General features: G+C 43.5%; 1 protein-coding gene across 1 annotated transcript; it reads right to left on the reverse strand.

Annotated features, from left to right (window-relative positions):
• Window positions 1–896: 896 nt before the first annotated feature.
• On the reverse strand, window positions 897–21864 carry gas2l1 (growth arrest-specific 2 like 1). Its single transcript, XM_080466791.1, has 5 exons — window positions 20650–21864; window positions 11511–11618; window positions 6226–6322; window positions 5159–5459; window positions 897–3040 (listed from the first exon to the last, which is right to left on the reverse strand). Exons 1-5 carry the CDS (start codon window positions 21349–21351, stop codon window positions 1009–1011), a joined length of 3240 nt encoding a protein of 1079 aa, XP_080322917.1. The 5' UTR covers window positions 21352–21864; the 3' UTR covers window positions 897–1008.
• Window positions 21865–23363: the final 1499 nt, after the last annotated feature.

The raw sequence follows: 23363 nt of genomic DNA on the forward strand, positions 1-23363 counted from the left end.
ATATACAAAATAACCACTTTCCTCAATGAGCACATCAACAGGTATTTACACATTCATCCTCCGAATTGTGTGACTTTTGCACTTATATTCATATATAGTCAGCATTGTTTTCCAGAGTAAAGTTTGGTCTGAGGAAGAGCTCTTAATATTTCCGTTTCAGTGACAACGACACAGTGTAGCTTAACTAACACTGCTCCTCATCTCTTTACACTTGATCCACTTATAAGTAGAAGTTATAAACGTTTTACTGCATTAAACTTAAAAGTTAAAAACCTGCAACACACTAACCATTTAAAAAGAGAAAAAAGTATTTCAATTGCATGGATTGATGGTGAAAAGTACAGAGCAACCTTTAAACTGTACACAAATGTTTAGTGTGCACCAGGTCCATAAAGTGAGAGGAATGCTGGGGGCACTTTCACCCACGTGACTAATAAATATGGTGTAATTATGAGTATGCTGTCATATATGAAGACCACTGATGTGGAGAGAGTGAAAATATCACAGCCATCATACCAGTATTTTGACTACCAAGGCAAGTGGAGAGTCTGCAGCGAACCACAAGAGGGAGCTGCTCCATCTGACTAAAGGGTTTAGTGTTTACACTGAGTAGAGTCGCAGTTTGAAATCCCTGGCACTTTACCATGCCCCCTTAGAGGGGCACATGGCAGCACATATGCTCTCTCTATATTTGTGTGTGTCAGCCGTGAGAAGTTCACATGAAAAAAAAGAAAGAAAGAAAAACAAACAAAAAAACCCACCTTGTAATTGGCAAAGCACACATTAAAATGACGCTAGCATAAAAATAAAAAGAACCATTCCTTTGGTAATAAATAATTTGGCTTGAGTGCAAAAAAAGCAAATGTAAGTGAACCCATTGCATTTGTGTTGAGGGAGAAATTAAATGAAAATGAGTGTTTGACATGCAGTGAAAACAATCTGTAGACCAGTCTCAAGTCATATTTGTACACAGTAGTTAGAGTTCGTGACAGATGCGTCAGTTCTGTGCTACATCCAGGCTTCAGTATCCAAACTACCTGACTGTCCAGGAAAGGACAAATCTTTGTGACCCATGGCCGGGGAGCGCGGCTGAGGATGGATCATGTCTGCAAAGGCCTGGTGTAGGCCTTTGCATGTGGCTGGACGGCCTGTACGGGAGCTCTGTGGGGAAAGTGGTGGGGTGTGGCAGGGGGAGAGAGTGTCATGAGCCTGCAGGTCTCTGTAGCTGACCGGTGTGGGAATACGGGAGGGGCTGTTTTCTGGCCTGTTGTCAATGCGAGGCCTGAACCTTGCAGCCGATTTGTGCTTCGAGACAGGATCTACCCTATTCGCTTTCTTTTGCGCTCTCTGAGTCTGCGAGACGTCACTGTCAGAGTCTCCGTTGGTCAGACGTAAAGATGGCGGGGGGGACTCAGAGCGAGATTCACTCAAGCTGAAGCACATAGAAGAGTGTTCGCTGGAGGAATCCTGAAAGGAGCAGTCCTCAGAAGGGGGGAGGGCCACAGGTGATGGACAAGCCTCCGGTGGCGGGAGGTCATCGCTCCCATGGCAATTGTCCAGCTCATAAGGTAAGCTCGGCTGGTGGTTTTCCAGAGGAACGTCTGCTTCTGTCTGTGTGGCCCAGCCACCCTGATTCTGTTGCCCTGTGAGTCCCTGTGTCAGAGAACAACATCCATGGTCTCCATTCATATTTCTGCAGGGGACATGAGGCTGCGAGGGGATCTCATTCATCAGCCTGTCTGTCTGTGGTGAATGTTCCTGTTCCTCCATAGAGCTCGAGATCGCTGGGAGCTTCTTGAGACCTGCTCCACAATCCCCCCAGTGTTCAGGCTCTCCTTGACCAAAATTGTGTCCATAAATTAAATTCAAGGGGTCCTCCAGGGAGAGGTGACGGGGGTTCATTCTCTTGGATTCCCTGAGGTCAGGCAGAGCTCCTATCTTTGCCCCCACATTCAAAGAGGAACTAGAGGAATTAGAAGAGGAATAGGCTGAATCCGTGACATTAGGATCAGTGAGTGCTGGCACTGGATGAGTCCTCGCTCCCTGCAGCGTCGCTCCCCCTGGAACTTTACTGGACAGTGTTTTTGCTTGCTGTGTATTGGCTAGAAACTCAGCCTCAAAGCTGCGATACAGGTCCTGCTCTCTCTGAGGGTCTAATGTTGGCAGCATCTGGAAGCCAAAGCCCCGTCCTTCCTCCTCCTCTGACTCCTGGTGCCCCATGCCAGACCCGTTCCTGTGTTGGCCTCGCCCAGCAGAGCGAGGACCCTGTGACAGCCGAGAGGGCCGGGCAGGGTGATGATGAGAGTTGCGGGGGGAGGAATGCGGTGAACGCCGTCCTCCTGAGGTGACTAGTGGCAGTAGTCTCCCTCTTCCTGTGGAGGGTGAACGAGGCGCTGGGGGTCTAGGAGTACTTATAGTTTTCTTGCTGGGGCTGCTGTTGTTGCCCTGGAGTCCTTTAATAGGTGAGTTTGAGCAAGAGGATGACTGCCTCTTGCTAAAGCCACCACCTACTCTTGGAGAGGAAGGGGGCACTTGTTTGGCCCGAAGGTCATCTCGTCTGTCCGACGGCGGGGGCTGAGGCTCTCTGTAGGAGAGAGAAGGTCCTGGGCTGGCATCGTTGGCTCGAGCACGACTTGATATCTTACTTTGGCTGTGGGAACGTGGAGCGTGAAGCCTCCTTGGACCCTCGTTTCCAAGAGAGCGCCCCCTCTCTGTACGAGGTTGCCTCGTACCCTCAGACGATCCTTGTGGTGGATTGGGTTTCAGTATGGGAGCGAGGGCGGTACGTTCCCGTGATTGGCTGCGTGCACGGGCCAGTGAAGTACGCAGGGATGGGTTTGGATTTCCACCTCCAGGCCTTTCAATCATATGCTTACCCTCTTTACGATTGACAAGCAGAACTACCTCTTCACCAGAACGGCGTGAAGTACCACCAAGAGAGGGCCGTCCACCTCCTCCTCCCCCTCCCTTAGAGGAGGCTGTGGAGGAGTCACTGTCTCCAGACAAACGTCTGGTCAGCGGCATCTTTGTCTCCTTATTCCTACAATGCAGAGAAGAAAGAAGAATGAATATTTTAGATGAAGAATTTCTGAAATTTGCATTAACATTCTGTACTGATTTTGATTACACCTGCAGAGTCACTGTAAACATACTGTAATTCTCTTTCATATTATAATGTGGCATTCAACATGTAGTGTGGAGGATTCGTGGGTTTCTTCCATCCCGGGGCTGCAGCACACAGAGAGTGTTTCTGACCTCATGTGTTTCTTGGAACAGTGGACAGCCACTGCCCCGGGGATTACAGAGAAGATGAGAACAAGTGGGGGCAGGATTAGAGGTCTCATAGATTTTCTCGCCCAACACACACCACTGCCCTTTCTCAACCAGACACCGCTGCACTGTCACGCACCAGTGGGCCCTTCAGGTTTAAGTGCATAATCAGCTCATGGTGTATAATAGAGGGGGAACAATCCTGGAGAGATTTGATGAATGCTAATCGATAGTGTGCATTATGAAGACCAAACAGAGGATGTGTTTAAAAGTAGAATTCAGGAGTGCTCACCAGTTTTCTGTACGTAATTAATAAGAAAAAAAAAAAGGTTTTCAATTATAACATGCATGAACCAATTTTACTCCAAGGTGTACAGACTTTACTGCAACTGCAACTTTTGTTTTCGTTAATATGCACAAAATAATGAGGGTCTGTCTCATTTTGCTGCAGAAACTTTCCAGGCAGTCAGTATGGGCCTCATGCTAAATACAAAAATTGTAAAAACAAACGTGCTCTGTCAACTTAAAGCATTAGCATCACTCCTTTAAAGTTCTTAGTGAGGCAAACTAAGCACATTTGTGTACTTACCACACATGAGGTATGCATGCTAAGATAAATCATTTGGTTTGAAAAATGGCAAAAGGAGACTAAATCCATTTTTTTTATTGATTAAATAATTTTTTTCAGTAATACCAACATGACATTTCAATTACATAGGACACAATTTGACAATTGAAAAAAGAAAAACCCCCACACTTGTTTCACTAAGCATCTTGCCGAATCGTCCGCTAAACAAGGATACTGTTAATTGAGCTTATAAATCGGCAGCAGTTATACCTAACATTTTTAACACACCTGTTTCTAAACTGAGAAGTATTGTTTTGTGTGTTTTGTTTCATTCAGATCATATAATTTACTTTTCATAAATGTTTCATCGCTTCTATAGTTAATCTGAAAACTCTGATCCGAGGACAGTCGGCAGGCCGCCGGCCTGGAGCCCACCTGTTGACCTACTTTTCCAGTTAGCAGTGAACAGTTGCTCAGGGATAGTTGTGAGCTTAGTCTGATCAGGTCCAGGTCACATGAGAGAGGAAGCCCCGCCCACACAGGGTTAATTGAGTTGTCGCCTTGAGTCTCCTATCAGCTGTAGCTCATAACAGGAATGCGCCAGGCATTGGCTGGCAGCCAACGTAAACCACCACTCTGCTCCTAATTGTGTTAAACAATGGTGCCTCTGCAATCTAACATATTGTAAAAGTATGAGACTAAATCAACATTTTGCCAGCTTCCTGTGAGGCATGAGAAAAACTTAAATAAAGAGCAATGTACAATAATCGCATCAGTACAGCCACTTTGTACACGCAGTTTTCCAGAAACATGTCAGAAATAGCTGTTTCATGTTTCAGGTGTGGTTCCATGTTGATTTGGACCGTCTGTTTACTGTGGCAAGAGAATAAAGAATAAATAAGAAGAAGAATAAAGAACAATTCTCTCATAATCCCAGCCACAACAGACGTCACTAGTCCAATTAATTGAATGAAGGTAGGAGAGAGGAATATAGAGATGTGCAGCCATATAGAGTTTTATTGTGGACCTTGTAACCACTAGACGGTGCTATAGAGCGGCTGTGTGAGATGGGTTTATCAGGGCAATGTCACCTGAGATTAGATAAATCTTCCCTGGTCTAATCTGTGTTTTCCTGGTATGGGTGTTTGTTGTGTATTTCCCCCACTCTTTGTGTGCATGTGTGTGTGTATGTGTCTGGCTGCGTGCACAAAAGAGCAAGCAGTAAAAACTGAGTGTGTCCTGTACGGCTACTTGAAAAAGATTAATTACTTATCATGGCATCCCACTGATCCGTACACTTGTGCAGACACATGCGCTCACCTGAGAGGATTAAAGTGACGCGGTTCGGAGCGGTCTCGCGGAGGCCGCGGGAGCAGAGCCCGAGCTGCAGCGGCGTCGAGCTCCAAGTTCTGAGACCGACCGGGCTTTGTGGAGGGAGAGGAGGAGGCACAGGGAGCTGCGAGAGGCTCCAGGGACCGCCTATCCGAAGGTTTGTAAGGTGCTATGCCGTCATTTCGCCAGTGCGGACCTGGGCTGGTGGAGCGAGAGGAGTGGGCACTTGAGGATTTGCTCTGAGCTCCCTGATTTTGCCCGCTGGCTTTAGCTTGATGGTAACGGTGGGCTGCGGACAAAAGATGACAAGTGTTAAAAAGTTCCTTGAAACAATATTAGGTATTTTGTGCAATCGTTAACCTCTAAAAGATACCCAATAGTCATGAATAATTCTTCAACCATCAGTGGCATCAAAATCCCAAGATAGCAATGGAATTTAAAGTTGCTGCCTTACAGACAGATGGACCGTTGGTTGACGATGTGGACAGTTGGTGAACATTAATAGAACACAAATTGCATATTTGTGCAACTAGCTAAGACTGTGTGCTCAGCTCTGCCTTTTGTGATGGAAATACAACACCAGTTTTGATTTGGATTGAAGGTCAGCTGTACCGGCGTTCATCTATGGACACTTTAGTGGCAACTCTAATAAGAATGGGAAACATACTGAGCGTATATCACTTTGCATTTAATAAAAGTGGAAAACTGGATCCATTACATATTTTCCATTGCAAACATTTGTTCCCTGGGTATTGATTTAGTACAGAGGTGGCACAATTACACTTCTTTTTAAATTGTTCCTGTTATATCAAAGCAAAATGAGACCATCTGATGCATGCAGTTACAAAGTTACATGTACTTTACCTTAATGTTTCTAAATGTTTCTAACTCAACACTGCTGACCTTCCCAATGTTTGTTCCTGGTCTGAATATAGTACATCGGAAGTGAATCATTTCCATTTTACGTTCTCAATGTATTATGAATTATGCAACACTGAACCACAACAAAAAAGTTGTTTTGTAAGAGGCTAATGGAGAATAGGAAGTGACCTCACCAAAAGCAGCACAGCGACACGGGTCATGCTTGTCCAAATAGTGCTCTAATGTGTCCCAGCCCCCTCCAACACGCACCATCACATGAGTACGAAGGACCTGGGGGTGGGAGGAAGAGAAAAAGCTTCAATAGATGGAGTGAGGTTAACACACACATTCACAAATGAAATGGCTGAACCCCTTGATATAGTGCAACATCCACACACAAGTCAATAGATATGTAAATTCCACACACAGAGGGCAGTTGCTTGAAGGCTGGCTGGCCCACAGTGTTACATAACAACTAGATGCACCCCTGCATGTGCCCCTGCCCACTGTCCCCGACCAGTCTTTTTCCCACATCACCCCCAGCTGCAGCCATTATGAGAGGCTGTTCATTGCCATGCCAACTTGCAATTAAACAGAATACGGGAGCATAAGAAAGAGCCAAAGTGCTATTAAAGCCACTCCTTTCCTGAGCCCCTCTCCTTTTTTGATGCTTGTCAGCTGGTTGGGCTCTTCCTTCAGATGGCAGCAGGGAGAATTAGCATGGTAACAACTAACTACAGGCGTCCCCTCTGCTCCTCAGCTGAGAGTTCAGTTATCAGGCAGAGGAGCAGAGAGGAGGTGGGGGCCATAACACAGGGGGGTTGGTGGAGAAGTCACCTCCTACACTTCTCTGCTCTTTGAGGCACACACACATCCACACGATGCCTGGAGGCAGAGGCTTCCATCACCGAGGCAGCCCACTGAGTCTGATGTGACAGCCCCGTGGATGCACCCTCCCGCCTCCGGTTGTGTAACACAGTCTGCCAGCCACATGGTTTAAAGGGTGCACCCGGGTCTTTGAGGGCAGGCCAGGCAGTGATACATCTGTGTGGGCTGGCATCGAGTTTATTTCCAACAAACGGCACATTGCGCAGAGTCTCATCTTTGGGTCTGTGGCCGTGAGCAGAGAGAGGCCACAGACAGGATGTGTGCTCCGAAGTCTGACCCCACCTTCACTCTGATACGATCCCTGCCAATCCCACTGCACCATGAAATCCGTCGAAACAGCTGATCTGCTTATCTCTATCAGACCTGGGGTTATAAACTGCTTACTCTCCTCTGCTTTGGCCTTATGTCAGTAACAGGTTTATTGTTGGCGTGATGTTGCATGACAATCATGAGCCAGCAGTGAAAATCAGAGTTCATAATAACATATCAGTGTATTCTTTTAGCATCATTGCAGGTTTTGTAAAAGTGGGATTTGAAATAGAAGATACACATTGTTGAAACAAGGGAATAACAGACTGTTATTAAAAAACTGTCCTAAAATGTTATAATCTGAATATAATAAATAAACATTAAATCAAATTTCCAGTGTTTAACATAGTTGGATGTTGTATTCATGTGCTTACTCTGGCATGAAAATACAACCTAATACTTTAATTTTATGTGTCTTAAATGTTGTTTATTTTGAGCTATCAGAGGAACTCTCCCACTGGTCCCAGCAACTGGGAGGCCAAATAAATTTCTAATTGCAGTGTAATAAACAAATGACTACAAAGAGAATTACTAGGGGTCTTAAAAATTTAATTGGAATATATTAATTTCAATGACTCCGAGCTCATTTGACTCACTTCAGTCATCTAATAAAACAGTACGGGCGTAAGGATAATCTACAATTTGTAATGAAGGCCTTACTTATATTTGAGTCAGAAGTTGCAGCACAAGCAGAACTTGAAAAGTGAGAAGCTGAATAAACCTTTTAATTCTTTGTATTCTGCATCATGTATTTCATTATCCAGCAAGTTTATAATAATTCTGCTGCCCTCCAGGGGAGTGTGAGTACATGTTTAGGGGACCATATTCCTCTTTAGATCTGTGGCTCAGCTGCTTCACTAACCACTGAAGGGGTATCGCAGCCTTCACCAGTACAGAGACCCAATCCCTGTTTCTATGGCAACCGTGAACAGAGAGACTTCTTGTCATCGTTGCGGGGGCGTGTTGAACCAATTTCTTCTTAAATCTTGCGGTAGAGTTTAAAAAAAATAACAAAAAACAAAATAAAGCTCTTGGTTGATTTCAGCTGTTGTGCCTTGAACCTGAAGGCATCTCCTCCCATCGGGGAGGAGTCTCCCTCAGGGATAAAGACGCCTTATTAACTGCCCCTTTCTCTTCATATGGTCCGCTCACCCATTTCCTTTCACAACTTCATCCCCAGTTTCAACTCGAGGTCCTTGTCACAGCTTTGGCAGCTGAAAAGGGGGGTTGTTGGGTTCAAAGGTGGCTGCCTGTTTCCTCCCATCAAAAGAATAGGGAAAGTGGTGTTGAGGCCACTTTTAGCTGTTCGTTCATTCACATAATCACTGTCGTTCACGACAAGGAGTCACAAGAGGGCAAGAAAAAAAAAAACATGAAAAGAGAAAATCTGGCACGTCACGGGCTCCCCAGACAAACACAGCCGAGTCCTAGTTGGACATGGTGTTTACACTGAGAACAGCAGGCTGAAGAAACAAACACATGTTTACATGAGAAAAAACCCCATCAAACTCCATCATCGGGACTATAAGAATAGATGAAGTGGAGGTCAGGGAGGCTGTAAGGCTATGCTTTGTTTTAAAGGACGCATTGTTATTTTTAGAAAAGCAGAGAACACATGAAGTGATGGGTGATCCCATGTGATCCGTTACTGTGTCACTTCACTTCCACTCTTGTTTGCATCCTCAAGTAAAAAGTAAAAAGTGTTGATCTGTCAAACAAAGTTGCAGTATAGCATGATTCATGCACAATGTTTTGTGATGCTTGACATGAAAAGCCAAGGATCCTGAGAGAAAAAAAATAATTTGTGTTTGCTATTCATCTGGAAATGGCAAGGTTCACAAATACTGCACATGTTAGGGCTGTGTGGTAGTGTAGGGGTTTAATTCTGGACTCAGGGCCCTGTGTGGATCTTGCATGTTTCCCTATGGAGGTGTGGATTTTCTCATTGCACACTGTAGCTTTCACCCACATTACAAAGACACGTGAATTACGAAACTGGTGACTTGAAAAAATGTTTCTGTTCCATGTTTGTCTGTCTCTCTGTGTGTGTCTGTGTTCGATCTGTATAGAACGCACACAGCCTTGCACTCATTGTCATTTGGGTTCAGCTGAAGCCACTCGCAAACCTGCCAACTTCAATAAAGCATGTACAGAATATTAATGGTTTGATGGATGACTGAATAAATGTATATAATCAGAATATGATTACATTTAAGTCAGTACTGAGAGTTGGTGTGGTTGATTGACAGAGGATGTGACTAAAACTCAATCAATTTATTATGGATTTGAATCTGTTGGGCTACATGGTGGTGTAGCGGTTGGCACTCTCACCTCATAGTGAGAATGTTACGGGTTTGAGTCTTGGTCACATCGCAGAGTTTGTATGGTTTTCCTGTGCGTGTGTCAGTTCTCTCCAGGTACTCCAGTTGTCTCCAACAGCCCAAAAACATGCATTTGAGGTTAATTGCTGACCCTAAAACTGATCTTAGGTGTGAATGTGAGTGTATGACAGCTGGGATCAATTCCAGCGCCCAGCGATGGATTGAATACAGCGATGTAGAAGATGAATGGATGGACTGAGTCTGTTGGGTTTTTTTATTTTTATTTTGTCAGGCACTGTTTTTTTTTTTTTTTTTAAAGGTGTCACAAGTTTTCCTGGAGGCAGATGTTCTTGTACAGACTGACTGGTGCCTCACAAAGTGGAAAATACAGTGACATCATTGTCAGTCAAATAAACTAACAGTCTATTGTAAATGCAGGAAACTTGGAAAACCATTGAGATAATCCATTAATCTGGCGACAGTACATTTTCAGTAAGTGAGACCAAATCAATTTCTGGTATCAGCCAGTGTCTTCCTGCACCGTCCTCTGAGACCTGCGGTGGGTTGAGTGTCAGTTCCTGAACTGTGGAGGAGCCACGCAGTCCAGCAGAAACAAGCTATAGCCCAGATAAGCAAAACTCAGGGAATGACCTACCGCTCTATTTGTGTCTAAATGGAAAGAGTTCAGGGAGTGGGCCAGACGAAGCCCGCTTGTAAACACACTCTGATAACAGAGAAATTACAATGAATTCACACACACAATGAACCGTACAGCCCATACATAGTAAACTGTTCGATTCGATCTGTACCTACATAACCAAGGTCTTCTTGAAATAACATATGATGCCATATGTCAGCACCGTATGGCTTCATATGGCCACTGCACACCTTTTGTGCTCTGTGCCAATAATGATATATTTATACTCTGTCTACAGTATAGCATGTAACTAAAAGAAAGCTTTCAGCACACGCCAGGTCTATTTCACCTCGTTTAGTTTATTTTGTAGTTTAGGCTACTTGAACACGTTATGAGCTTTCTGAATTTCAAAGATGTAGAATCATAGTGCCTTTGCTTCACAAAAGCGTGAGGGCACATGCAATATTAGCTGACAGATGATCATGTTAAGGTGGAGAAATGTCTGTCGCTGGACGTCAAACTGAAAGTGCAAACACCAGAAGTGATGAAAATGGTACAATGAAGCTGACCATGCAAACTGTTGTTGAAACTTGATGTATGAAAGTGAAACCATAATAAACTATGTTTATTTTATTTTTGTAATGATACTCCAATTTAAAAACATATAATATAATATTTGGTTGTAAACTCTGGATTAAAAGTTAATGTTTTAGTTTACAATGTAAAAAATGTTTGACTGCTGAATCTTTACACAAAATAATAAAATTTCCAGGCTTTACCCCTTAAAAAAAACTGAAAGGAAAGTGGCTTAACGTTTCAAGTTGTAAAAAGCTATTCAAGTGTATATTGCAACAGCGAGTGACAACTGTAATTATACCAGGTTTAAAGAAAGGGGTGGCCACAAGTAGCAACTAACTAAAAAGAGCTTGGAAGTTTTGAGATTAAAAACAATACTTCCTAGTATTTAGTTCTTATGGCTTCACTGAAGAATAATTAACTCAACATTCATTTTCAAGCAAATAATTAAATGCAACCAAGTGTCTTATAAGTGTCACATAATTATTTCCAAACTTGAACCATAACCCCAGTTTAAAAAAGAAATTGATAAACATTTTGGTATGTGGTTTCTTCAGAATGTAAATGCAGATATTTTGCAGATGAGGTCCTTTTTGGAATGAAAGAAAATGTACCTTTTCTGTTATTTTACCTTCATGTGATAAGAATAACACCTTTACTAAATCTGTGTAAGTGGAGAAGAAAGTCTGTAAAGAATCTGATGGAACACTTTGCTTTGGTGTCAATGTTTATGGTGGTGCAGACCTACCCTGATGAAGATCAGCGCACTGGAGTCTCCTACTTTATATTTCCCCTCGGACACCTTGATCATTGGAAACTGAGCTGGACAGGAACACCGGCCAAGGATCTCACGCACCTAAAGAGAACAAAAACGATCATTAAAACACTCAGAGCACACGGACATGATGCACAGGAATCTGCAATGATCCTCTTCCTGTTTTCCGATCAGCAGCCCCCACACGAGAGCAAATTTGTAACCACCGACTATGAGCGATGTGTCAACAACACAATGAATCTATTTTATGGTGTGAGCAGCCTTGGCTGTCCAGCCCAGGGTATGATGATGATGATGGTGTGTGTCTGTGTGTGTGTGTGTGTGTGTGTGTGTGTGTGTGTGTGTGTGTGTGTGTGTGTGTGTGTGTGTGTGTGTGTGTGTGTGTGTGTGTGTGTGTGTGTGTGTGTGTGTGTGTTTCTCCTGCCAAATGTTCTCCCAAAGCACCAACTGGGTGATAAAGTGCCCCACCCTGGAGTTTTACCACATTAAAAGCACTGCATCATGTCATCTCCTCGGAACATTTGGGTCATTTAGTTCACCACAAAACGTCACAAAAACACATATGAGGACCTGCTAATGAATACTCTCCCTGTGCAGCTCTCAGGGCTTCTACGGGACAGTGTTTGTGACATAAACTGAAGGGGAGAATGAGCTCGACGAGCAGACTGCTGTTGGGGATGATGTCAGCTGGCCTGCGCTGCCAGCTCGGTTCTGAATTGAAAAAGTCAGTGCCGGTGCCCTCGGTGTGGTTGGGGGTGCTTGTTAGGCAACTGGAGTCAGACACAACTGCAGGGTGGAGTTAGATGTGCCTGTGCTCTCACTGGATTGGACAACTTTGATGTTTTTCTTGGCATCTCTCTCAGACAAAGGCGTGTGCGCACTTGTCGACCAGGAGGCAGAGGAAGTAAAACTCTGGAGTGGACTGAGGAAACCAAAGGAAGAGAGAATGACTGGCTGCTTCACACTACAGCAAAACTGTCTCCATACTTTCTGAGTCAATTCAGCAAACTTGTCAGACCTAATACTAGTAGAGCAAGTACACAATACATTTTACTTCTCGGCAGAGAAAAGACCTGAAAAGAGGGTTTATTCATTCAATGTGAAAATGAGAATAGGGTAAGTGTAATACTTTGCATTGTCTTGCACATCTGACCATTAATTCATTGATTAAATTTGAGTTCACAGGGAGCTGGAACTGATCCCAGCAGACAGTGGTTATAGGCAGGGTTCATAACAGGGCAGCACGTTTATGTGTTGGTTTTTATACTAACTGATCTGTGTTAGAAATATAACTTAGAATCTACACAACTATAAAAAAAAAAACAAAAGGAAGCATTCACAGTACATGTGCAGACAGCATTACAACAGGCACAAGTGAATTTTATAATAAGTAAGTGATCAAATGACAAATCGGAGGAGAATTTGAGATTCTAGGCTTCTTCCTTCTGACTGTTTACATTACAAGACCTGAGCAGCTTGCGTCTGGTGTGTGTTAACTCAACCCACAGCACCTCTATTATGCTCTGTTGAAAAGCTTAAGGTGGCACCTTGTTATTTTCTGGAAATAGCCCCCTTCTTCTGTCCCATGCTGATTAAAGAGGGAGGAATCAAAGCTAAGCTACAGCAGCTCACCTGCCCCTCGGTCCTACCTCTCACCTGCCCCTGTTGAGCCTCCTCTCCTTTTCTCTCTCATCTGCTTCTTTGTTGTGTATGAGCCTTTATTTTTAGCCGCAGCACAGGCTAACCAGACCTATATTTGTCTCCTTTTTGTTTAGTTCTCTAACATTTCTTCATCTGCTCACTCCTTCTGCTTTCCTCCGCCCTGTCACCCTGTCCTTATTTCTGTCAGTAGGTGGACAAGCGGTGTTTGGAAAAACCCTAACCAGTGAGTTAATGGAAAGATTGCTATGGCAACAGACATACACGCACACACACTTCTTTTTTTTTGGACTGTACAGTTTGCCTTCTTTTTTCATTTGAGCAATAGTGAACCCTCTCTCCCCCTCAGCTTGTGAGCTGAGGTCATACGTTTTTCTAAAGAGGGAAGGTGTAGGACTTGTGTTCACATTAAACACTGAGCAGGATACGTCCTCAAATCTTTAAATCAATAGGAGCCCTGCGAGTATTTACTCTGCAGAACTTTGGAAATGAAATGTGTGCACTTCCCATGTCTTCACTAGGTCAAGAATGACAGCTACGCTAAAACCAAAACACACTGGCCATCTCAGACACAGTGCAGAGTGGAGTGAGATAGAGGGAAAGGGGAGGAGACAGAGAGAAGGTCATGGTGGAAGCATGCGGAAGCAGAGCTGAAACACTGCGAAAAACTGCTGGATGAATTATGGATGCATGCTGGTCACAGGAGAGACGCTTTTAGCCAGAGCTGCAGATGTTTGAGTTGAAAAAGAAAAGTGACTGAACCACCCACAGCACGCCCGCCCCCATACTGAGAATCTGCTGCATCTATCAACAGATAGGGAAGTAGATATGGTTTTATACAAGAACAGAAAGAGAAACATTTTTAGAATTAAAAAGAAACATGTGGTGCATTTGTGGCATGTAGCAGCTGCATTGGAGTGTATATTCAAATACACACAGCTCACACTACAAGACTTTATCAAGGCTATTGCTAGGATCACGTCATATCTGCTCAGCATGAGTCAACAATCTCTGCATTCTTTTCCTTCCTGACCTGCAAACATCTGAACGCCCCTTCATGGAAGAGATAGGCCGAGGCTGAGGGCTGAGAAAACCCCTGGGATGAACAGAGGAAATGGGAGGAGGACAAATAAAGATGTGATGATTCTCTATCGATTTGAAATGTAGACTTGGATGCAACTCGGCACTATGTAGTATAATGCAGCCTAATATAAATTCACCAACGTCTCTTTTTATGTGAGACAGATTTCTTGTACGATGAACAAGTTGTGGGTGGGTATGAAGCAGGAATATTTACACTTGGATATAGTTTTGTGCCTTAGGTTTTCCCACTGTAGTTAAAAAAAAAAATCAAATAAGCTGCAGATCCGCTTTGATCTGCTTCTCTTCATAAGTCAACAACATACAACAACATCATTGTTTGCTCTTGTTCCTTCATCAAATAAAGGTGTGCTGCCTGCTGCAACTGGTTTCTTTAAGGAGTGCTGCAAGAAGCACTCCTATTGCTACACCTCAACAATAAAAACTCAGCTTTACAACTCATTTCAAAGGAATTTATATGAGGCGCTTCTATGATTTGCTTCTGAGCCTTCAGTGACACAATAGCACTGTTAGGAGAGTTTGTGAAAAGCTGGTATACGTAGAGTACATTCAGGGTGGATTTATTTATTTTTTTTTGACAAAGTGACAGAACAGGACTCATCTCACTAACTTATCTGTGTGCCCTGATGAGTGGAAACTTCTCAAGATGAAACAGATAGGCACAAAGAGACAAGGAAACTAGGCCACAGGGGGCGTTTGCCTGGCAGAAAAGGGATTTTTGGAACTTGAGGGGTTATTGCTCCACCACCCATGAGAAAACATTCCTCAAGCTTGTGAAGCCACATTGAAAACAGCTACGTTTCAGAATCTATCCTCCTATTAAAGTGCGTGCCTGACAGCCTGTCTAAACGACTCCTCTGTGGACGACCACGCCACAACTCATAAACACACACAAGAAAATGCTTCTCTGCGCAAATAATTTCTCTAAACAACACGGGCGTGTAGGGAGGTGGCAAGTGTCTGAATGAATGATAATTATGTTTTGTAATTATGTTGGACCCGTAGCCCCAGGGATTGAACAGAGCACGGTGTGGAAATAAGTATTTCAAGGCCGGTAGTTAGCATGCTGGTCTAAACAGGCCTAACCAGCACAGAAAACATGGAAAAACAAGAGCTTGACGAGTGCCTCAGGGTCAGGTAGGGCAGTTTCTGCCCTTACAATAAGGGGAGGAGACTTGAAGTCTACTAATTTATAATAATTTAGGAGGGTCACAATAGCTGCACTTCTGTGTGTATTGTTGTCCTTATCATGACTGTTTCAATTATTTGATTTCAAGGGCAACTTGAATGACAAAAAAAAAAGATTTACGAAATATCAGCACTTCTCTAAAAGATGAAACCTCCATTGCATCTGTTCTTTCATTAAAATAACCATTAGTATTGTAATTTCATTAACTATTCATTTTTGTCAACTCTGGAAATAACATAACTTCAAATTTGTATATACTTCAATTTAGGACAGAAATTATTTACCTCATTAAGTTACGAGTACTTATTATGAACTATTTTTTAAAAACATGCTTAGAATGTATTAATTTCATAAAACTGTTCAGAAAAAGTGGCACCTCTAACTGGACCAATGCATCCAAGGTCAAATAAATGAATTGAAATAAAATCAGAGTGCACTAAGGCAGCAGTTTGATATTTTAGAGTACAGAGGTTCATCTAAAAGCACCATTGCACAAACTCTGGTTTAATAGACAAGATGTATGCTATTGATTAGTGACTGTACAAATCTAAGTTTCATAAAAAAATATTCTAACAGCACAAACATATTTAGCTGTTATCACAATATTGTGATTGTATATACCGTATTTACTCTACAGCACTTCTTTGATCAGGGTAAAACGTGTTAGAACATTTCTCCCGGGCCGATATCGTCCACCGCATCAAGGAAACCTCTCTCTTTAAATCAATGTCTGTCTTCTGTCTCCACAACAATCAGTCCATCAGGAGCTGCAGCAATTCCAGTCCCTGACAGAGATCCACTGTTGTACAATGAACAATTCCATTATTCATCTGCCCCAGTCGAACATCACTATAATCACAGAGTAGGAAGCTAAATATGGGGGCACTGTCTAACTCATTTGCCACTTCAATTTGATGGAGCTGTAAAGCTCTCAATCTGCTTGAGACAGCCAAGGTTAGAGGATATATGATCGGTCCCCACCTGAGACTGGACTGAAAACGCTGCGGGCAGGTGCATAAAATAGCCAGTGGAGGACTGTCTACACAAACTGATAGAAACCAGACTGGGAAGCTATTCAATTGAAAAATAATTATGCAAATGATTATCTAATAGCACGCAGCATTGCAATAAGGGCAGACAATAGGCAAAGTGAGGAGTCAGCTGTTTCCATATGTGCATGGAAAACTGGGAGGAGGAAGAGACGGAAGCACTGTTCTTCACTGTTAATGTTGTAAAATAACCTAAAATAAAAAGCCATGCGCGCATGTGACACAAGGGGTAAAAATACTGAAGGCTGCCACGCTCTCTCAGCAAAGCGTACAAGTGTGACCCGATGCAAAGCATGATGACCTACTTTTCCTTTTCACTCTCTCTACTGTAGCTCTCCCTCCCAGAGTAACATCCACTCTAGTCAGGTTCAACAGAGTGTACAGTAAAGTCACTCTGGGCACACTATCTGTTGTGGACCCCCCCCCCCCCCCCCCCCCCCCCACTCCTCTTTATTCCCTGAATGCTGAACTGAACCATCAGGTTAATGGAGCAGAGTGTCCATACAGGCATATAACACACATTTCTGTGCCCCCCCCCCCCCCCCTTTCCCTTTTGTTCTGCTGGTGTTTCCATCCAAAGATCGAGATGTCAGCCTTTGATTACCCCGCCGCCAACAGTGGCAGTCTATTCATTTCCTCTCTTCCACGCCACCAACAAGACATACGGTTCCACTCTTTGCTTTATCATCTCCAGTGGAGACAGTGGTGGGGGATGGGAGTGAGGGCTCACATATATGAACCAAACAAGGGCTGAATGTTGAAGCCCGGGGTGAGAAGAGACATGAACCAGTTTATCTGAGTGAGCAAGAAGAAGCAAAGACGGCCAATAAAGGGAGTCAACAATGACTAGGGAAGCTCCAATGGGCTGTCATTTTTTCACCTCAGATGTAGCACTTTATAGATGCCTGTGCATGCAGTAAATAGGTGAATAGTCAGAGTGCAGAGAAAGCGGCCTCTAAGTGTCATTTTAATTTATCATTACATATCCATTGTACAGCTACTGTATGCATTTTTACAATGGAGCGCAGGACCAAATGTCAAGCCCTAGAAAACTCATGAAAAAGGTCATGTGTGGAGCCACGTTCAGCGTTTCTTTGCCTCCGGCTCAGTGCAGCATATAGGAATGCACAGATATATTCGATCCAAGTCCTAATCTCTCTCTCATGGTGTTTTGAAAGAAAATCCCCTAATGTAAAGGATAAACTTAATATGGATGTAAACAGCGATGGGAACCAGCTGCTGCCTGCACATGTCCAGGACTGGGAAAGAAGAACAATTCAGACTCACCACTGCGTAAAACTCTTATGAAGGAAATTACACTCTAGTCACTTCCTCAGCTTTAGTGTGAGAAGCCGTCCTGTTGCAAGATGAGTAAGGACGGAGGCCGTCACACATCAGAAGGAGACACAGAGGTGGTGAGTGTTTACATGAGGGTGTGTTGTAACCAGCTCCTACCTACTGTATTCAGTAGGTAGGAGCTGTGACACATTGATTGTCTGCTTTAGGAGTCACAAGTTCTCTGAGTCACTTCACAGTTCCATGAGCATTCAGGGTCAAATCATGACGAACCGTATTTCGTCCAAGTTGCTATAGTGATGTCTATAGAAGGCGCTATAATCTAAGCATAGGCTGTATTTGTGTACGTTATGATACACTCATTAGGATAACATCTAATCCTGTTATCTCCTCACTTGTATTGTCTCAACAAGAGGATTACTGTGGCTGCCGAAGACTGCGTAGATGAACAGACACGTGCAAAAGAAACAAATCTCATCAGATGCTGAGGTACACAGAAACAGGTTAAGTGAAGTTTCTGTTATCATAATGACCTATCATTTTAATGCTAGAAAGATGAATAAATATGATGGTGTATCACTGTTTTACGTAACATTTAATGCTGCATTGCTATCAGCATTCACATAGGATACCCCTGCATACATCAATCTAACATTTTCTACCTGAAATGTAAATGGTTTGAGGCTTCATGAAGGCATATTACAAAATGGGTTTACTTGCAAATGATTTTAGGTCGATATATCCATCATTCAACAAATTATGCCTACAAAGAGGTCAGTTGGACTAAATTATCCTCGTATTGATGACATCTTATCAATAACAGTCATGGATACAGGAAGGCAGATTATGTAGACAGATTAATTTTATACTTTCCTTCAAAATGGACAGCAAATCTAATATATCAAGACTTTAGACAAGTAGCCTTGTTTAAACTAAGAGCTACTTCAATGGTACTGTGTAATTACTGAGGAAGTTTTCACGGGGTATCTCTTCTTATCAGATTCAAATCATGTTACTTGTACTGACCACTGGTTTAAATTAGGCCCTGAGCGCGACTCACAAGGTGCTGACAGGAAATCCAGTCCCCAAAACATTGAAAACGCTACTTCGGCTTTGGACTAATTTCTTTTAATGCTACACAATGATCCATGACTACAAATGCGTTCTAACAATAAACTGGTGACTATATGTTTAAGATGACAGAGGGATCTACAATTGGTGTCCGATTTTAGCGTAATATTGATTTCCAGGTTAAATAAATTGCAGGAACTTAAGAAGGAAATATCTCGCAAGCAAAATGTAGGGCTGAAGTAAACAGACTGGCGTTCCCAGTATAACTTAGTAAACAACTGGAAATTAGCTTCAATAATAGTGCACTATTCAGTTATTCTGACTTTTTGCTCATACTCCTGTAGTTTTATGAATGGAATTATGTTGATGATATTTGTTGTTTGGCACAGCTTACATGCAGCTACTTGTGGACTTTTATCCACAATCAATCAAAGGCTCTCAAAGTCATTGTCTGAGAGCTGACGGTGAGTACAATGTGAGTGTAAGTGAGCTGGCTGTGTCAGTGCAAAAGACTGCTGAACCTAAAGTGTAGCTCACTTGTGGCTGTTTTGTCCCCAAAATGTAGCTGGCTTAGATAATCCCCTGTCAGATGAGTGAGAGTGTGTGTGGACTCAGGCCGTCTGGATGAGACCGGCACACATCCTCCTCCACACGCTCTCCTATTTGTGTGATGCAGCGGTCACACTCGGCCCCCTCTGTTCTGCTGCCCGCCAAGCGGGTGGCTGTCGCCTGCCTCCCCTCCTCCCTCTCTGATGTCCCTCACATCGTCAGTGTCAAAGACGGACATTGTTCCTCTCATCAGCACGAAAATATTAACTTCAGCCCTCCATTCGCAGCTCAACAAGCATGTGCTCTGCTGAGCTGGCCGTCCACTCATTAGCTGTGTTCTAATAAGATCTTTGCTCGGGTTAGGGTTAGGGTCGAGCAGGTCCTGACAAAGGTCACACATGCAGGTCAACAAGACAAATGACACGAGTGGACGACTTCTACAAAACATGTTAAGTTGCTTGATGCTTTTTTCTTTGCTTTTAGCATTGCTCGTGTATCTGAAGAGGCGGAACATGAGTGATCTATCACTCCTGCAGGACAGTGTATTGATTATTCTTAATGGATGAGCTGAATTAAAGAGGCTGTCAACACAGAAAAAAAATGTCATCCCTGTCAACGTCTTGTGCAGATAGAGCTGGCATCTCCGCAAGAATGCAGAAGAAATGTTTCCTAGTTGACCTGTGACCTTTCAGTGCTCTCCTGAGGGGGGAGCGTGGATGATTGGGTCTATCTTTCACATACTGAGTCTGCAGGTGAGCAGGAATTCAATAACACATTCCAAACCCATGTGGGGATGCATACAAACTCCCATCCTACAGGAAATCTATATGGTGCCTGTCTTCTTTATAACACAGGCATGACAGTTTTGGAGATGGACCTTCAGTTTTCACAGGTCTGCTATAATGTGGCAGACATTGGTCGTCTATCAGCTGCTTTGTGCAGCAGACAAAACACACTGGATGATGTTTACTTTGTACCAAGGCCAGAGGGTGAGAAACCTGTGGGAAAAATGTATTTGCTTCTATCCTGCCCATATAGATTTACATTTTAAACAATGTAGTCACTTTAACAAGTTTGAGGGGAAATTAAGTGGTGAGATCAAAATGCAAGCGAACTATATAATGCACTGCTTTAAAATTCAGGAATTGATAAGCCTTACAGCCGCTTCAGTTTTATCTTGTTCATCGTGGCAACTCACCAACTCATCCAAATTTCGCATGTCACATAAAACTCTCTTCTGCTGCCAGACGAAGGGCTCTGGATCAGGCTCCTCTTCATCCTCCACACTGTGGCAGCTCTCCTTCCGACTGAAACACCTGCTGGGTGGGCTTTGCTCAACCGGCTTTCCTGCATCTATCCTCAGACTCTCCTGATCCCGGATCTCCTCCTCGATCTCCTCCTCCAGCTGGATCAGCATCGGTGCCAGCATGCCAAACTTGGAGCCGCGTCGGGCCACCTCCAGGAGGCAGAGGACAAAATTCTTCTCGTTGCATTTCTCCACCAGGTCGTTGGTCTCGAACATGAGGACGTCTTTGATCCAGAGCTCCTGTCTGCACCAGCTGATGAAGTTGGAGACGTTATCCCGCGCCAAGAAGGAGCCCTGGACCACATTGCGCGACTGGAAGACAACATCTTTGGACGGCACCTTCATGGAGTGGGCAGCCTCCGGGTACTCCAGCTGGAAGTCCTGCGCCGCGCGGTTGACGTTGTTGGCGTGCCGACAGAGGGCACAGCCCGTCTCCAGTCCGTCCATGAAGGTGTCCGCAGTGATGTCCAGATCGTACAGGGTGTTGAGCCATTCAGCCAGGTCCTCCTTCATGGCGTACAGGTATTCCTCACTGGATTTAAAGGGCCGGATGCTCTTGGAGGCGGCGGACTGGATGTTGCTCTGATCAGCCATATTGTCAGATTTATCTTATCAATAAAGTCTCACTTGATCATTCCTGAACGTCTCATTGCACAACCGCACTCCGAAGCCTCGTGCGCAAAACACAGCGAAATAACCGCGTTGACGCACCCATGCCGATCTGCATGTGCGGGTTTTTACGGGGTCTCCTTGAGGCTTTTGTCAGAAGCATATCGGGATGCGGAGCGGTCGTGGCGCATGGATGCGTGTTCCGGATGTCTGCGAAACCAGTTTCCTTTAATGAGCGCATCGCCGGGTCCCGGAAAAAAAAGGAGGAAAAAAAAAACACGGAGCGGTTCCGAACGCTGACAACACACCCATGCGACGACCGGGTTAATCCACCTGGCGGCTCGCGGGTCCTCGCGCCCGCAGTGATCCACGTGTCAGCATGTCTGAGGCGGTCGGTCAGATGGAATCAGGAGCGGCGAGCAGCCTGGAGCTCTCGGCTCGTCTCCCTGCAGCCTCGGCCCATGTTGCACCGCCTCTCTGAATATGTTGACCTGCTGTAGAGCGACTCGGTGGCACATCCCATTATGAGGGATCAACGCTCAGGAGTGGAGGAAAACTTAACCCCATGTTCACCAAGTCACTTCACACTGTCACTGAGTAATAAGTGTTTGTAATGTTTGGACAGCCGAGTAACGACTCATTTTAAATTATGTGGATTTTTGTACCAGAAGGTAACCTCTATGCAAATAAAAAAAATTAAAAAAGGTTTAATTACCAAATCATGAAAAATACTGGTTGACTGACTTTAAAATTGGGTCCCTTAAACACATAGTCCACTGTAAAACATGATCATGTATACAGTGATCTGTTGTTATAAACACTGGTGGTGTGATTTTACTCGAAAAATAACGTCGGTACATCATTTGATTTTTCACCTCCTACCGCTTCTTCGAATAACATGTTTATTGTCTTAAATTTGTATATTAATACACACAACTATGATTAAAAAAACAAAACGGAAATTATAACCTGTTTCATACGCTTGCAATACAACTAGTAGAGTATTATTATTATTTAGCCCATACTTACTTTAAATACACTCAATTTACCCCACAGCAAACAAAAGCTCATATCTAAAGTGATAGAGATTTAATTCTGTTTGTCTCATTGCTTCCAGACCAACAGTCTTATTGTGTCCATTCTGCGTTTTAGTCATCCTGTGACAAAATGACAGATTTTTAATATTTCTCAATTGGGATTTAGACATAAACAGATTTCATAGTGTCTCAATAATAAAGACTGTGTTGCACTCTTAGCAAAGAGCCCAGAGACAAGAAAAGCCTTTAAAGCTGATATCTCAGTATCATGAGGCAGCTGCTTCACTCAGCTCAGGAACTTCCCCTAGGCCTGTATAAACTTAGCAATGATTAAAGGAGAAGATGAGCATGAAGCGCTGCTATGTTTGGTGTACAATTGACATACTTGTGACCGGTAACATGATCACTGCTTTCCATGACATAAAACAAAGATTTTTACATCAGTGAGGTAGGATCTCTAAACCCAGTAACAATAGGGACTTAATGAATGAAACTGTTGAGCTCTACAGTAAAGAGTTATGCTCTCTCATCTAACAGGATGTTAGAGAGCAGCCCATTCAAGAGCACATGATCTACTGTGTCTGAGATGGGAAATGAAGGGGTTTTTTTTGGTCACATAGTGAAGGAGATGAGAGCTGCTGTTATGCAGACAAAGAGTGGGGACTTCAGAAGACAGAGGAAACAAGTTAAATCAAAAAGCTCGATAGAGCACCTCAAAATGTGTTCATTTTCAATCAATCACAGTGATGATGATACTGATTAGTCTTTAAGAGGCACAAATCATGCTGTTGGTGACGATGAGGACTAATAGTCTAGTATCTCAACATCAGTGCAGAATCCAAACTGTTTCAAAACTTCCAAAGCACTTTTAAACCATGAACAAGATTTGAACCGCAAAATTTGAAGCATGTGATTGGGAGTTATGACAAATCTCAATTGGTCTTTCATTATGTAGGCCTT

Source organism: Lipophrys pholis (assembly GCF_963383615.2).
Source record: "Lipophrys pholis genome assembly, chromosome: 7".
NCBI classification, from domain to species: domain Eukaryota; kingdom Metazoa; phylum Chordata; class Actinopteri; order Blenniiformes; family Blenniidae; genus Lipophrys; species Lipophrys pholis.